General features: G+C 48.7%; 1 protein-coding gene across 5 annotated transcripts in view; it reads right to left on the minus strand.

The window, feature by feature from the left end:
* FGD5 (FYVE, RhoGEF and PH domain containing 5) overlaps positions 1 to 18,224 on the minus strand; it is a 210,243-nt gene that overhangs the window by 29,483 nt on the left and 162,536 nt on the right. For all 5 annotated transcript variants that reach the window (XM_088450251.1, XM_088450249.1, XM_088450248.1 and 2 more), the window contains exons 10-12: positions 17,777 to 17,835; positions 13,114 to 13,185; positions 11,014 to 11,082 (exon numbers count right to left, since the gene is read on the minus strand). In XM_088450251.1, the coding sequence (XP_088306377.1) occupies positions 11,014 to 11,082; positions 13,114 to 13,185; positions 17,777 to 17,835 (200 nt within the window). The remainder of the gene's footprint in view (positions 1 to 11,013; positions 11,083 to 13,113; positions 13,186 to 17,776; positions 17,836 to 18,224) is intronic.

Genomic DNA, 18,224 nt, shown 5'->3' on the forward strand with positions numbered 1-18,224 from the left:
GTGGTTCGATACCACCGATATTTTCGCAGGCATGCGTCGTCACACGCAGGTAAAAAGGCAGCAGTGGGCGTCTTTATGCTCAGGTGATCTTTGCTAACATTAGCGTATTTTGCTGCAGCTGCGTTGCGTTTGTAATCGCAGCTGCGATCGCTTAAGCGTACATCTCTGAATAAGGCCCACAGTCGCTTGCACTGACACGCCCCCGACACTCTCATAACACGCCTACTGAACGGACATAATGCGTGTACTACTGCTATCCCAGTCACCGCCTGGGAACAGTCATCACTTTTCTGCCGCACTTCTAATAAGGTCTGAATCGATTGCGACAGCAGCTTTGTGCGAACACTCAGGGTAGTGCACGCGCCGTAGATTTCCGAATCTTTCATGCATGCGCAGTTGCAAATAATCTATAACTAGAACTCTTTATTTATTTTTAAGAGGAAACCTGTAGTTATTGATTTAAAATCCTAAATATGATTTACTAGAGGATGAAATGTGCAGCTTTTATTTTGCTGAGAATACAGTGCAGACGTTGTTTGTTGCATGCTGCCATGTTTCTGTAAAGCTCTGTCCCCCAGTTTCACTTTGGGCTGAGCGGCCGTTTTGATACTAAATGGAAAAATGCTATACTTTCATTGACCGCATATCCAATATCGACCCACAAAAGACTCACAGAATGTATTAAAAATAAGAACCCAATGACATAAAAATATGTAAAATAACGTAACCATGAAACATAGCACAGCAATACTCATCACATTTAATAACCTGTCAGCAGCCTGTCATTAAACCGTGACACTTCTCCCTTTTATCAACGCTGCATCAAAATTAGCAACTTGTAATTTTTAGTTATTATCCCTTATTATCTTTTTTCACCTATCCTTCAACTGGAATTTATGCAAATGAGAATCAATTCAGCCTCAAATGTGGTACAGGTTGAGTCTCCCATATCCAAAATGCTTGGGACCAGGGGTATTTTGGATATCGGAATATTCCGTACTTTGGAATATTTGCATAAAATAATGAAATATCTTGGGAATGGGACCCAAATCTAAACACAGAATGCATTTCTGTGTTATATACACCTTATACACACAGCCTGAAGGTTATTTTATACTATATTTTTAATAATTTGTGCTTTAAACAAAGTTTGTGTACATTGAACCAGCAGAAAGCAAAGATATCACTTTCTCAGTCATGCTAAAAATATTCCGTATTTCGGAATATTTGGATATGGGAGACTCAACCTGTAATTTACAAAGAAATAAAATGGCCCATGCAGTAATGGCCGTGACAGAGAACGTACCAAGGCCCTCATTCAGAGCCGTACGCTCTGAGCAGAGCGCACGCTCTGAATGAGGGCCGCCCTCCATAATTATGGAGCGTCCTCCTGGACGCTCGTATAGCTGTGGGTCACCACCCACAGCCTATACGAGCGTGCAGTTTGATGGCCGCGATGGTCGTGACCATCGCGACCATCGCCACTGCGAGCCGGAGCCTGCGGTTGAGGTTTTCAACCGCAAGGCCCGGAGTGATTTTGGCTCTATCAGAGCCAAAATCACTCCCACTGACATCACTAATGATGTCAGTGGGCCGGCTTCTGACGGTAGGCGTTCCCTTGGGAACGCCCCCGTCAGGGAGGCACGCCCCCGGCACGCCCACCAAAGGGGGCGTGCTGTCAATCAACATCGACAGCACGCCCCCTTTGATCAGACACAACGAGCGAAGGAAAGTCCTTCGCTCGTCGCGTCTGGCGCATGCGCACGACGGAGCTCCCTCCCTCGATGTTGATTGACAGCACGCCCCCTTTGGTGGGCGTGCCAGGGGCGTGCCTGCCAGACGGAGGCGTTCCCATGGGAACGCCTACCGTCTGAAGCCGGCCCCACTGACATCACTAGTGATGTCAGTGGGAGTGATTTTGGCTCTGATAGAGCCAAAATCACTCCAGGGCTTGTGGCAGGGAGACCCTACCGCAGGGTCTCCGTCGCAAGTCCGATGGTCGTGATGGTCAAGACCATGGTGACCATCTTTTTGGCCGCTCGCATATGCTGTGGGTGGTCACCCACAGCTATACGAGCGGCCAGGAGGCCGCTCCATTTTCATGGAGGAGGGCCCTGATTCAGAGCGAGCGCTCTGGTCAGAGCGTCCGGCTCTGAATCAGGCCCATGGGCATCAGGTGATAGGCGTACAAGACATCAATCCCTACAGGTGATAGGCGTACATGCAGTCAATCCCTACAGTCGGCGTCCCTCAGGTACTTTCTACCTAGCTCCACCGAAGTAGTCTATGAGCAACGCCTCCATTTTGTTTCATACAGATATTATCATAGTATTTATCATAGTAATGACCTGACCTTCTAATAATAATGCCCACCAGTTTCCACATTGCGAAGTGAGGGTACAGCAATTGTGTATGGAATGGGGACAAAGGAGGGTCCAAGGCCTAACAAGAACCAATAAAACACCAACAAATTCCCCTAATGTTCTCTGGCCCCCTCGGGGGAGGGAGGGGGAGATGATTGCTCGCCATTCCCACAAAAGGTGGCCGCCCAAGCACCAATTCTGGTCTACATCACCTGCGCCACAACGTGGCTAGCAAACAAGATGGCTGCCTAGAGCTTTGCCCACATGGACTCATTTGAGCTGCCCAGTTCTAGAGCTCTTTACTATAATCCCGTCACGTTCCCACCTATAAATATACCACATCTGATCCTCGCTGCTGAAGGTGACGATTACTCAGCTTTCATCTACGATAAAATCACAATAGAAATTTATTTCAAGGCTGATGGGAGGCTTTGTCCTGAGCTGTGATCCAACATCCAGCCCCGGAGCCCGGGCCGCCTCTGTGGAGAAATTCTTGGAAGAGTTAGATAAGGGCCGGGAACCGCCTGGAAATCAGGGTAGGTTGGCAGAGGTCAGGGAAGGGTTGTTGTTTTGTATTTGAACAGTTTTAACTCTGTGCAGCAACATTCATGTAAACAATGGTCCGGACTCAGGAAATCGGATCCGGGAGTAAGAGCCGTGTAAGTTTCCGGCCTGATGCTCCGTTACACAGGAATGCTCGGATCAGAAGCCTTTATGGTCTAAGCCCAGCAGTGGGATCTGGTGACCTACAGGGACATACAGGGAGGAATCCCCTCATACCCAGATTGCCATAGCTGGCAAGACCCGGCCTGTGAGCGCGATCGATGTGGCCACACATAGAGGCCGGCAGTGATTGGGACCAATAATGTTCCAATGGGATTATGATGAAAATTGCTTAAATGCATAAATAATTTAGCGGCTGTTGTTTATCAAACACAGCCTTGGAGAGAGATAAAGTGGATGGGAATAAAGTACCAGCCAATCAGCTCCTAACTGTCATTTTTCAAACACAGCCTGTAAAGTGACAGGAGCTGATTCATTGGTACTTTATCTCCAGCCACTTTCTCTCTCTCCAAGGCTTAGTACATAGACCCCCAAAGAGCACAGCCTGTAAAATGACAGTTAGGAGCTGATTGATTGGTACTTTATCTCCATCTACTTTATCTCTCTTCAAGGCTTAGTACATAGACCCCTTACTTATGAAGCAGAGATAAGCCAAATCTCCAGCAAAAACAACACAGGCCGAGCAGGAGACACACAATTTATTACAAGGCTAAAAGCTGAGAAATCACTGATTTCTCCCATGGTACTTCATTTTCCACCGCTTACCGCCATCACCATAAACCTCTATGGGGACGGTGGCCTGAGTCATGTTACCGACTAACAACAACATGTTTAGCTCTTTACCGCACGCTAACGCTAGCTCAGGATTTCGGTAGCTTTACCCGGCAATTGGTACTAACAAAGCAGAAGAAGCTTTCGCTGATTCCCTACTTGTTATATCACTATGTGCAGCAGGGCCGGATTAAGGGGGGGGCGACAGGGGAGGTCGTCCTGGGGCACCCACACACAGAGGTGCCCCCACCACTAGAGCACGCAGGGGGGGTTCCGAGTACCTAGAAACCCCCCCTGACGGAATAAATTCCCCCTTCTACCATGGCCGAAGTGGGGGCGGAGCCAACACGACAAGCCCCGTCCCCATATGACCTGTGAATCGCAGCATTACGGCATGAGGGGGCGGGGCCTAATGAAGTGAGCAGCAGATGCATAGAATGTAAGTGTATGTGTACTGTTTTATTGTTTATATATGTGTATGTATGTGTTTATGTGTATATATGTGTATGTGTTATTGTATATACAGTATGTGTTAGTGTGCGTATACTGTGTATGTATGTTAATGTGTATATATGTGCTAGTGTGTGTATACTGTGTATGTATGTGTTAGTGTGTATGTGTGTATACTGTATATGTTACTGTATATGTTAGTCTTTATGTATGTGTTTATGTGTGTGTATACTGTATATGTGTGTTAGTGTGTATGTTAATGTGTATATATGTGCTAGTGTGTGTATACTGTGTATGTATGTGTTACATACATGCCGACTATCTGGCTGCCCCTTTCGGGAGGGAGCAGCCAGATCGGCATTACTGAGGGGTCGTGGCCAGCAAACGGGGGCGGGGCCGGCAAGATGAGAAGTTTTTCGGGCGGGGGCGGAGCCACGCGAGCGCGTCATTTTGGCCCAGCTCCCGCTACACACTGCCGATATTACAGGCAGTGTGAAGCGGGGGGCGGTGCCAAAATGACGCGAATCGCGTCACCGCCCCCCTTCACTGCCGGGAGACTTGCGATGGGACAGGAGGGGTCGGTGGTGGGACAGGAGGGGTCGGCGGCAGCCGGGAGACTTGCCTGCCATCCCGGGAGGTCGGGAGCGGCACCCGATTTTCGGGAGGCTCCCGACCAAATCGGGAGGGTAGGCAAATATGATGTGTAAGTGTGTATGTAAGTGTGTGTATACTGTGTATGTATGTGTTAGTGTGTATGTATGTGTGTGTATACTGTGTATGTATGTGTTAGTGTGTATGTATGTGTGTGTATACTGTGTATGTATGTTAATGTGTATATATGTGCTAGTGTGTGTATACTGTGTATGTCAGGGTTGCCGACAATTAACTCCCTCCTTCCGGGAGGGAGCTGTCGGGCAAACACAGAGGATAGTCTCACTGCAAAAAGGGGGCGTGTCACGGGACAAAAGGGGGCGTGGTTAGGATTATGACACATCATTGGGGGCGGGGCATGACAGCGCGATCACGTCATCGTAGCCCCGCCCCCTCTTCACAATGCCGATATTAATGGCATTGTGATGCAGGGGGCGGGACTACGATGACGCGATTCAGCGCAAATCGCGTCATCAGCCCCCCTGCTGCCGGGGTTTACGCAGGTGGATCGCTGGGGCCGGGAGACTTGCCTACCTTTCCGGGGGGCCGGGAGCGGCACCTGATTTTCAGGAGGCTCCCGGCCGAATCGGGAGGGTAGGTAAGTATGGTGTATGTATACTGTATATGTATGTGTTAGTATGTGTATACTGTATATGTGTGTGTTAGTGTGTATGTTATATATATGTGTGTGTGTGCCGGTTTAACACACACACATACTCCTGATTTAAACTGAATAATCACCTGTGTGCTCTTGCTATACAATTCACAGATACATCTTGCTAGTATTACAACTAGAAAGAAACAAGGCACTTACAAGATTTTTAAATGAACTTATTTATGTAAAGAGCCATACTGTACTTACACTGATACACCCTAATCCCCATGTAAGGTGAACATGCCTGATTCAGGTTGTTCACACTGCATCTTCTCAGTCCTGATGACAGGGTCCTTGGAGGCCCTGAAACGTTGACCTTACATGGGGATTAGGGACATAATGCACCCAAAAAAGGGCCATAGCTTCAAGGGGAAGGGCCAGGGAAGAGATAGGGGAGGCCAGGAGATGCTGGGGATAAATAGGGACATAATATAGTGCACCTGAGAGAGGGCCATGGCCTCATGGGGAAGGGCCAGGGAAGAGATAGGGGAGGCCAGGAGATGCCGGGGATAAATAGGGACATAATATAGTGCACCTGAGAGAGGGCCATGGCCTCATGGGGAAGGGCCAGGGAAGAGATAGGAGAGACCAGGAGATGCTGGGGATAAATAGGGACCTAATATAGTGCACCTGAGAGAGGGCCATGGCCTCATGGGGAAGGGCCAGGGAAGAGATAGGAGAGGCCAGGAGATGCTGGGGATAAATAGGGACATAATATAGTGCACCTGAGAGAGGGCCATGGCCTCATGGGGAAGGGCCAGGGAAGAGATAGGAGAGGCCAGGAGATGCTGGGGATAAATAGGGACATAATATAGTGCACCTGAGAGAGGGCCATGGCCTCATGAGGAAGGGCCAGGGAAGAGATAGGAGAGGCCAGGAGATGCCGGGGATAAATAGGGACATAATATAGTGCACCTGAGAGAGGGCCATGGCCTCATGGGGAAGGGCCAGGGAAGAGATAGGGGAGGCCAGGAGATGCCGGGGATAAATAGGGACATAATATAGTGCACCTGAGAGAGGGCCATGGCCTCATGGGGAAGGGCCAGGGAAGAGATAGGGGAGGCCAGGAGATGCTGGGGATAAATAGGGACATAATATAGTGCACCTGAGAGAGGGCCATGGCCTCATGGGGAAGGACCAGGGAAGAGATAGGAGAGGCCAGGAGATGCTGGGGATAAATAGGGACATAATATAGTGCACCTGAGAGAGGGCCATGGCCTCATGGGGAAGGGCCAGGGAAGAAATAGGAGAGGCCAGGAGATGCTGGGGATAAATAGGGACATAATATAGTGCACCTGAGAGAGGGCCATGGCCTCATGGGGAAGGGCCAGGGAAGAGATAGGAGAGGCCAGGAGATGCTGGGGATAAATAGGGACATAATATAGTGCACCTGAGAGAGGGCCATGGCCTCATGGGGAAGGGCCAGGGAAGAGATAGGAGAGGCCAGGAGATGCTGGGGATAAATAGGGACATAATATAGTGCACCTGAGAGAGGGCCATGGCCTCATGGGGAAGGGCCAGGGAAGAGATAGGGGAGGCCAGGAGATGCTGGGGATAAATAGGGACATAATATAGTGCACCTGAGAGTGGGCCATGGCTCATGGGGAAGGGCCAGGGAAGAGTTAGGGGAGGCCAGGAGATGCTGGGGATAAATAGGGACATAATATAGTGCACCTGAGAGAGGGCCATGGCCTCATGGGGAAGGGCCAGGGAAGAGATAGGGGAGGCCAGGAGATGCTGGGGATAAATAGGGACATAATATAGTGCACATGAGAGAGGGCCATGGCCTCATGGGGAAGATACAGGGGAGGCCAGGAGATGCTGGGGATAAATAGGGACATAATATAGTGCACCTGAGAGAGGGCCATGGCCTCATGGGGAAGGGCCAGGGAAGAGATAGGGGAGGCCAGGAGATGCTGGGGATAAATAGGGACATAATATAGTGCACCTGAGAGAGGGCCATGGCCTCATGGGGAAGGGCCAGGGAAGATACAGGGGAGGCCAGGAGATGCTGGGGATAAATAGGGACATAATATAGTGCACCTGAGAGAGGGCCATGGCCTCATGGGGAAGGGCCAGGGAAGAGATAGGGGAGGCCAGGAGATGCTGGGGATAAATAGGGACATAATATAGTGCACCTGAGAGAGGGCCATGGCTTCATGGGGAAGGGCCAGGGAAGAGATAGGGGAGGCCAGGAGATGCTGGGGATAAATAGGGGCATAATATAGTGCACCTGAGAGAGGGCCATGGCCTCATGGGGAAGGGCCAGGGAAGAGATAGGAGAGGCCAGGAGATGCTGGGGATAAATAGGGACATAATATAGTGCACCTGAGAGAGGGCCATGGCCTCATGGGGAAGGGCCAGGGAAGAGATAGGAGAGGCCAGGAGATGCTGGGGATAAATAGGGACATAATATAGTGCACCTGAGAGAGGGCCATGGCCTCATGAGGAAGGGCCAGGGAAGAGATAGGAGAGGCCAGGAGATGCCGGGGATAAATAGGGACATAATATAGTGCACCTGAGAGAGGGCCATGGCCTCATGGGGAAGGGCCAGGGAAGAGATAGGGGAGGCCAGGAGATGCCGGGGATAAATAGGGACATAATATAGTGCACCTGAGAGAGGGCCATGGCCTCATGGGGAAGGGCCAGGGAAGAGATAGGGGAGGCCAGGAGATGCTGGGGATAAATAGGGACATAATATAGTGCACCTGAGAGAGGGCCATGGCCTCATGGGGAAGGGCCAGGGAAGAGATAGGAGAGGCCAGGAGATGCTGGGGATAAATAGGGACATAATATAGTGCACCTGAGAGAGGGCCATGGCCTCATGAGGAAGGGCCAGGGAAGAGATAGGAGAGGCCAGGAGATGCCGGGGATAAATAGGGACATAATATAGTGCACCTGAGAGAGGGCCATGGCCTCATGGGGAAGGGCCAGGGAAGAGATAGGGGAGGCCAGGAGATGCCGGGGATAAATAGGGACATAATATAGTGCACCTGAGAGAGGGCCATGGCCTCATGGGGAAGGGCCAGGGAAGAGATAGGGGAGGCCAGGAGATGCTGGGGATAAATAGGGACATAATATAGTGCACCTGAGAGAGGGCCATGGCCTCATGGGGAAGGACCAGGGAAGAGATAGGAGAGGCCAGGAGATGCTGGGGATAAATAGGGACATAATATAGTGCACCTGAGAGAGGGCCATGGCCTCATGGGGAAGGGCCAGGGAAGAAATAGGATAGGCCAGGAGATGCTGGGGATAAATAGGGACATAATATAGTGCACCTGAGAGAGGGCCATGGCCTCATGGGGAAGGGCCAGGGAAGAGATAGGAGAGGCCAGGAGATGCTGGGGATAAATAGGGACATAATATAGTGCACCTGAGAGAGGGCCATGGCCTCATGGGGAAGGGCCAGGGAAGAGATAGGAGAGGCCAGGAGATGCTGGGGATAAATAGGGACATAATATAGTGCACCTGAGAGAGGGCCATGGCCTCATGGGGAAGGGCCAGGGAAGAGATAGGGGAGGCCAGGAGATGCTGGGGATAAATAGGGACATAATATAGTGCACCTGAGAGTGGGCCATGGCTCATGGGGAAGGGCCAGGGAAGAGTTAGGGGAGGCCAGGAGATGCTGGGGATAAATAGGGACATAATATAGTGCACCTGAGAGAGGGCCATGGCCTCATGGGGAAGGGCCAGGGAAGAGATAGGGGAGGCCAGGAGATGCTGGGGATAAATAGGGACATAATATAGTGCACATGAGAGAGGGCCATGGCCTCATGGGGAAGGGCCAGGGAAGATACAGGGGAGGCCAGGAGATGCTGGGGATAAATAGGGACATAATATAGTGCACCTGAGAGAGGGCCATGGCCTCATGGGGAAGGGCCAGGGAAGAGATAGGGGAGGCCAGGAGATGCTGGGGATAAATAGGGACATAATATAGTGCACCTGAGAGAGGGCCATGGCCTCATGGGGAAGGGCCAGGGAAGATACAGGGGAGGCCAGGAGATGCTGGGGATAAATAGGGACATAATATAGTGCACCTGAGAGAGGGCCATGGCCTCATGGGGAAGGGCCAGGGAAGAGATAGGGGAGGCCAGGAGATGCTGGGGATAAATAGGGACATAATATAGTGCACCTGAGAGAGGGCCATGGCTTCATGGGGAAGGGCCAGGGAAGAGATAGGGGAGGCCAGGAGATGCTGGGGATAAATAGGGGCATAATATAGTGCACCTGAGAGAGGGCCATGGCCTCATGGGGAAGGGCCAGGGAAGAGATAGGGGAGGCCAGGAGATGCTGGGGATAAATCGGGACATAATACAGTGCACCTGAGAGAGGGCCATGGCCTCATGGGGAAGGGCCAGGGAAGAGATAGGGGAGGCCAGGAGATGCTGGGGATAAATAGGGACATAATATGGTGCACCTGAGAGAGAGACACTTACCGGAGTGTTAGGGTTAGGCACTTCCCCCAACGGTTAGGCTTAGGCACCAGGAGGGAGGGTTCGGGTTAGGCAATTACCGGAGGGCTAGGCACTAGAAGGGACGGTTAGGGTCAGACACCTACCCTGACGGTTAGGGTTAGGCACCAGGAGGGAGGTTCGGGTTAGGCAATTACCGGAGGGCTAGGCACTAGAAGGGACGGTTAGGGTCAGACACCTACCCTGACGGTTAGGGTTAGGCACCAGGAGGGAGGATTAGGCACCAAGGGGTGGGTTAGGGTGAAGATTAGGGTTAGAAAGCAAAAAAAAAAAAAAGTGTCGACCATTTTCATGGCGAACATATGCATGTCGACCTTTTGACCCCGTCAACCATTTATACCTGTCGACCTTCTTACCTGTCGACCTTTAGTGTGTCAACCTTTTGTCCCTGTCGACCTTCTGTCCCTGTCGACCTAGTGTCTGTCTAACATCTGGTGTCTACCTTAATCCGGCCCTGATGTGCTAGCCCCACATGGGTACTTCCAGCGTTAGGCTGCCGGAGACAGGGAGTAAATCCTTGTAGTGCTACATTACGTATTAGTAAAGTTATTGCCACTAATGCTAAATAGACCGTTTAGCAGTAAATCAAGATTCAGCAAAACAACTAAAAATCCTGATTACCACGTAAATATAAGGAGCATTGGAACAGTTACCGTCTGCAGGACCTAATAAAATTTAGACTCTTAGGGGTAAATTTATTAAAGTGAGTTTTAGAAGAGATGTTGCCCATAGCAACCAATCAGATTCTACTTAACATGTAACTAGAACCTTCTAGAAGATAATAGCTAGACTCTGACTGGTTGCTATGGGCAACATCTATTCTAAAACTCACTTCTAAAAACTCTCACTTTAGTAAATTTACCCCTTAGGCTCCTCCTGCTTAATTTAAATATGCAAATACAGGTTTGGATTCTATTCATCTCTGCGTTTCAGTTGACAACTAAATCATTTTCAAACTCTGGATTCCACGCTGCGTCCCTAATATTCAGTATTTTGTGAATAATTCTGTCAAGTTTCAGAAATCCTGTAACGAAATCCCAATTCCCCGAATGACAGCCCTTTATATCTTTCACATGAATCATCTTACCAGGAACAAGTGGCGAGGATGCCGGTTTCTCCCAGACACCTTCATTAGTGTTCCTTCCTTAACAAACTCCTGTGAGAATAGACAGATCGGGGTAAGAAATGGGACAAGCAGAAGAATTAACCATTCTCACATCATCCGACCTTCCGACTCCTCACACTTCACTTCACAATCCCAATTAACACTAAAAATAGGATCATTTACTCTCATCCATCTGCAAAAAAAACATCCAGTCTGTACAAATGATGTCTTTCTGTACGTGCAAAGTGTCGCCATCCGAGGCAATTATATGTGTTTCCACAGACAACAGTGTTAGAGGTTGGTCGATAAATTAGCAATAGGGGCCCATTCTTCAAAACCAGTAATATATATATGAAGGAGACACCTTTAATGATATTGACACATTTAGGGCAGACACAATTAAGCGCAAGGTCCCAATGTCGCTCTGCGCAATCCGCTACTACGCACATATTCACCGCTTATGGTACATTACATATTGGGAGTTTTTTGCTCTCTGATCTATGAGGTGCAAGCAAAAAATGAGCGATGTTTTTTACCATAAATGTCCAACGGGCCTTGATTAATTCAATTGGCCCCTGAATCATGTGCTAGGGCTTATTTAATAGCAATGCATTTAGGTGAACTGAATCACGGACGCCAACTACCAATTAGCTTTATAATGTCTAGTGCTGGCCGTATCCCCAATCCAACCGGAACTGTTGATCCGCCTGTCGGAAATGCAGACCGGCAGCCATCGATGATAGCCGATCTGTCTGGGAATCTGTGAAATTCTTCATATTAAAGATCCCTGATTGCTGATCCCGATCATATTTTGGTCGGGATCGGCAAATCAAGGACATCCAACAGGATTGGGGAATCGCCCCAATACATATGTATGAGGGCCTTTCGACATCCGAAGCCAGGATTGACTGCTATAATGAATTGCAAATTTTGCGCCTGACAACTAGTCAGTGGGGAAATTGAAAAAACTTTCTCTGTGTATGGTCAAACACGGCAGTATTCCGCGCTGAGGCTAGGCACCGCCTGGCAATATGTATGACATAAACATCTAACACAGCAAGCAGAGGAGATGAGTTAGGTTATTCCTTTTTTTAACCGTCACTATGCCGTCCGCGCAGCTGAACCAGTGACACAGTACAGGTAACGGTGACTAACCAAACATGAGCAACCTGTTCAATTATTTTATCCTCATTAGATCCTGGGGTCTCATTCAGACCCAGTTGCAAGCGCTGAGCACTCGCAACCAGGTCGATGTTGCGCGTGCGCAAGCCCCAGGGCGAGAGAAAATTTCTTTCGCTACGGAGCTCACTACAAAAGGGGCGGCTGTCGATGTTGATCGACAGCTCGTCCCGTTTTGTAGGCGGGGCGGGGGGGTGGCCACACAAACGGAACCCCTGCCATTTTGTGGGCGGCCACACTGACATCAGCAGTGATGTCAGTGGGGAGCTTCCTGCTCGATCAGAGCAGGAAGCTCCCTGGGACTTGCGGTTGCCGAGACCCAATCTTAGGGTCTCGTCGCAAGCCCCTATGGTCACGATGGTCTTGACCATCGCAACCATCAACCTGGTCGGTCGCTAAAGCTGTGGGTGGTAACCCACAGCTTAGCTAGCGACCAGGAGGCCAAACTTGAAAAGTGAAGCGGCCGCCCTCTTTCAGAGAGAGCGCTCGCTTCTAGCGACCGCCTCTGAATGAGGGCCCTGGTTTTCTAACCATGATTACTGTACAGAGATTGGGTTAGGAATATGGCTTGTCAAATATAAAGGTAAATTAAGTTTGATGATAAAAAATTAAATAAAACAATTGCCAAAAACAGTTTCAGAATATTATATACACTAATAATAAACAATATAAATTGGGTCAACGGCAAAAGTGGTGAAGTAGCCCCTTTAAAACTGGAGGCCCAATGCACCTGCCCTATCTGCCCGGCCTGAAAAATGATGTTTTGCTTTAGTGCTGAAAACTGTACATCAGTAGCATTATAGCAAGAGAGTCATTGTCAGGAACAGTAGCAGGAACTAATAATGAAGCTTCTGTGAGTGATGAGTGTCGGATTGATCCGTAAGTTATAAGTTCTCCGCTTACCCTTCCCGGCTGGAGCAGGCTACGCTGTCTCCGGACGCTGTGCTCAATCTGCACCAACTTCTGCAGGTTCTCCTGCAACAAACACAATAGAACAGACTCATGAATTGACTCTCTCGTAATGAAATGAAAAATGACATCAGCAAATGATATTTTAATTACCCGGCTTTGTGGTAGCGAAGTGTAAATCACTCCTGTGTCACAGGCAGCGCTCGTAATAATAAATGCAGGATTTCTCTGCATCTGGTCTGGTCTGACTTACAGCAACATTCACACAATGGCAGAAAAGCCGTCGGATGGCGCATCGCGAAGGCGACGGTGTGAAATCGCACCACACACAGCTTCGCACAGGTTACAACACGTATTTGCAAAAGAGCGACTCGTTATCGTATCCGTGAATTCTCTGTTTTAATTAACTTTAAAAGAAAACTTCTAGGCTTATTCTCCACCATTTATTTGTGTCATCATGAATTAGCATTAGCTGAACTAACACTTATCTTATGTGGATGTAACCGGCTTGTTATACTGTAGCGTTATAATGCTTTGTACACTAGAATGGCTGACATGTGTACTTTAATCAATTTTATATCAATTATTCATGTTTACAGAACCCTTTACATAGTGGGGTCTATCCACTAAGCCTTGGAAAGGGATAAAAAAAGGGGTCTATTTACTAAGCAGTGTTAGGAGACAGAGTGAAAAGTGATAAGAAAGTGATAAGGTGCCAGCCAATCAGCTCCCAACTGTCATTTTTCAAACACAGCCTGTGAGATGACAGTTGGGAGCTGATTGGCTGGCACCTTATCACTTTTCACTCTGTCTCCTAACACTGCTTAGTAACTAGACCCCAAAGTAACAACCGATCAGCTCCTAACTGTCACTTTGCAAGCTATGGGGTCTATTTACTATGCCTTGGATGGAGCTCCTAACTGTCATTTTTCAAACACAGCCTGTGAGATGACAGTTAGGAGCTGATTGGCTGGTACCTTATCACTTTTCACTCTGTCTCCTAACACTGCTTAGTAACTAGACCCCAAAGTAACAACCGATCAGCTCCTAACTGTCACTTTGCAAGCTATGGGGTCTATTTACTATGCCTTGGATGGAGCTCCTAACTGTCATTTTTCAAACAGCCTCTGACATGGCAGTTAGGAGCTGATTGGCTGGTGCTTTATCTCCGTTGACTTTATCTCTCTCTACGGCTTAGTTAATAAATATGTACCTCAGATGGGGTCTCCTATTAACTAAAATGGTATAAAATGGTTGCTATCTTCCTAGAAGACATAGGTTCATTGGTGGCATACATGACGGTTTAATAATTGGAGCATTATATTTATTACACACTGGCCGAAATATACAAACTCCCCATCTTAAAGGAAACAATGCCACACTCTGTGGGGGAGAAATATATCCCATCCTCGCTGTACCGAACCTGAGACACCTGTACCGGCCCCTGTGGAGCTTACAATCTAATTTCCTTACCACAGGCATACAAACATGCCCTAGGACCATTTTAGTCAGAAGCCAATAATCTCACCAGCAATAGGTAGTGCCAGTTACTACTAAGTACTGTGCCACCCTGCGGCCTTCTTACTGTATGTGCCGAGATTATTAATGTACCCCGGAGATGTGGGGAATTAGTAAGTAAGTTCCTCAGACTTTCAGATTTGTTTTGCATCCTTCTACTGTGAGAAAAGCGTCATGTCTGCCCCATCATACTCTGATATACTGTATCTATTGATCTAGTCTTATATTGATCGGAGAGCGTGAAAAAATCCAGACAGAGAGAAAACTCTCTGGTACTCTCCCATGGGGGCTGACATGTTGGTGCCCATGAAATTTCTCATTCCTGACAAGAAACCTCTGGAGGAAATACACATATAGGATGACTCGGGACTATTCGCAGAGACAGAGACAATATAATACAGAAAGGGACAGCAGTGCACAAAGGAGGATCATTATAGATACAGGGCGGCCATAATAAAACGTCCCCTATTCAGAGCCGCCTGTAGCTCGATCTAACAACCAGGATGTCACCAAATTTGGTAGGGAGACTCATTTCTTACATGAGAAGCAGGATTCCACGGGAATTTTTTATTTTAGTGCAAAGCAGTCGCCAATAGGGGAATATGGCGCTCAAAATATGCATCTTATTTGCATAGATAAAATAACTGGGAGCAATAAAAACCCCACATTGCTAGATTGCACTGATCAATCTGATGTGCGACATTTGTACACCTGTGCGCGACTGTGCCTGAATCTGTGTAAGAAGGGCTCGAGCAGACGCAGCGTTTTCTCACGCCAAGTACTGTTTTGTTGAAAAAGTAATTCCTGTGAGGGTAATGTCACAGCCCAGCATCTCTAGTACACTGCGAGTGGCGTTTTGTGGCATCTGCAATGCAAAGAAGATGCAAAATGTAAAGGACGCTACGGCACGATACTCCTTCTCGGAGCGGCTCAGTCGTGCCGTGGTACTCACGCCGTATAGATGATAGATGTAAGAGGACATATCAGTGCTGACTCATTCTAGAGAATTTTCCTGTTCTGGTTGATAAATGCTAATAAATATGGGCACGGCAGTTCGGTTTGGTCAGAGGGCCTGATTCAGAGCCACTCGCAAAAAGCGAGCACCCGATCTGAATCAGGGCGGCCGCTTTTTTTTTTAAACCGGCCTCCTGGCTGCTCGCATAGCTGTGGGTGACCACCCAGAGCTTTTGCTAGCGGCCAGGTGATGGTTCGCGACCATCGGGCTTGCGACGAGACCCATGTGGTAGGGTCTCGTTCCCGCAAGCCCCAGTGAGCTTTCGGCTCTAATAGAGGCGGAAGCTCACTACTTCGGGAACGCCTCCATGTGGCCAGCCACCCCCCCGCCCGCCTCCAAAACGGGGCGAGCTGTCGATCTTTTGGATGCGAGCGACGTAGCGAGTGATTTCTCGCTGGCTCCAGGGCTCGCGTGCGCACTGCCAGGCCATCAACCCGCTTGCGAGCGCATAGCGCATGTGAGCAGGTCTGAATCAGGCTCAGAGCACACACATAGGAGGCCAGACTGTACACTTCTGGTTGTAAGACCTCTCTTTATTCTAGGCAGACCAAAGTATCTGGGGGGTCTTTGTGAGGAAATTTTGATCAAAAACACCCAGACGGGTAAGCTACATCCCAAGTTGTCAGGTTACGCCCAAGAAAAACTGGAGTTGTGTCAAGGTTTCTAAAGTTTCTGGATCAGAATTGGTGTTGGCAATTGACTTTTAACAGGTACATTCATGTGGTCGTCACAAAAGACTAATCCACAGTGGCCTAACCTCCTAGAATGTCCAGGATGCTAATTTTGGGGAGTCCTCCCAGACCTCCAAGATAGCTCTCTCACCCCTTCTAGTCCTCGGTTCACGTACATGTGAAATGTGGAGGGCACTGATGACATATTTAGTTCCCGCCTTTCCTGCGAAGTGATGCAAATTGTGCCATCAAGCAGCTGTGGGTGGGCCCGAGAGGCGAATAGCGTCATTATGGCCCCTTCCGCTAAACCTAAAAATTCTATAATGTCTTTTTTTTTTTTCCATCGCTGACACCAAATTGACAAAGGATGTTTGTAAAACAATTTTCTGACACATGAACAATCCCTTTTCCTGTATTACTGTGCGGTTATCTGACCCATCAGGACGTAGACCACTTCCTGATATACCAGGATGACCTCTCACCTTGACGATAATATGACATGAAACAAAAGTAAATAAGACAACAAACTAACTATAAACAGTGAGAAACTCATTATATGTAAAGCTGACAACATGGGTACTATGGGGACTGAAACAGAGGCATGAGGTGCTGTCAGTTTTATTAATACCATAAGGAGGGCTGCGCCTCATGCCTCAGTGACATAGCTAGTTCCTAGTGATTTTGGCAAACTATATATGTCTCAGCTGACAAATTCGCTGCCACCAAATGAAGGTGAGAGCAGGGCCGGAGCATGGCTATATGCCAGGGATGGCCATCGAACATTGATGGTTAATAACCATCAATTGCAGATGGTTTTGCCATCGATGGCAGGGATCCAATGGTGCTCCGCCATCAATGGCACAGAGCCTCCCAATGTCAAGTTTCTTCCTTACTCCTTGATGCCGGGACACGGGGCCTAGTTCCACCCCCTCTTCCCCGCCCAACGCAACCTGCAAAACCAACCCACCTTTGATTGGCCCGCTGCCCAGTAAGTAATGCAGCAGAGATGACCATCGGTGAGTGAAACCTTCATTGGTTCCACTGTTGATGGTTTCATACCATCAAGGTTAGCCACCAATTGTACCATTGATGGTGACCATCAATGGTTAGCCCTCCGAAGGCCATCCCTACTCTATGCCACCCTGGCCCATGGTGTCACCAATAAGGGGCGGGGTCAGCGGCACTAGGAAGTAGAGCACAGCTCTGTGGGCTGAAGGGGGCATGCCGGAGTAGTGCCAGTAGCACTACTGGCTGCAGGGTGCCCATCCAGGCGCCCTGCAGTCCAAATGCCGATGCCGTGTGTCAGTGATGGCGCTGCCCCCCAGGGCCCTGTGTGGCTGTACCACTTGCAAACCCCTACTTACCGCCCTGGGTGAGAGGCATACCTGAACCCACCAGCTTTATCAGCAAGCAACATGTGAACATTGCTAGGATACAATGACAGGGCACTCACCCCTTGGTGCATACTCTCATTAGCTCGATCTGCAACCTCTGAGACAATGAGCAGGGCCGCTGTAATAAGAAACATATTTCATTATTATCGCTTCCGTCTGTAAATCTATCATACACATTACCCGCTACAATGCACAGGTCCCAAACATCATGGGGATAAAATAATGAGCAGCTAATAGACCACCTAACATTCCCTGATCCTCGTCATTTGCAGACCCCCAGATTGTACGTAACTAGAAAGAGCTCGGCTGCTAGCACAGGCTCCATACAATGGGCGACATTTATTAAAAGGAAAAAAACGCAACAAAAACAAAACTACTGTATATTTAAGTGCAAGGTCTCATGAATATTAAGTAGCGCCTGACTTACAAATGATTACAGAGTGACTAGATAGGTAACGCAGGACCTATATTAAAATATTAGACATTTAGTTAATCACAATGTCTCGG

Source organism: Taudactylus pleione, unplaced genomic scaffold (assembly GCF_031769625.1).
Source record: "Taudactylus pleione unplaced genomic scaffold, aTauple2 ptg000512l, whole genome shotgun sequence".
In the NCBI taxonomy this organism is placed as follows: Eukaryota; Metazoa; Chordata; class Amphibia; order Anura; family Myobatrachidae; genus Taudactylus; species Taudactylus pleione.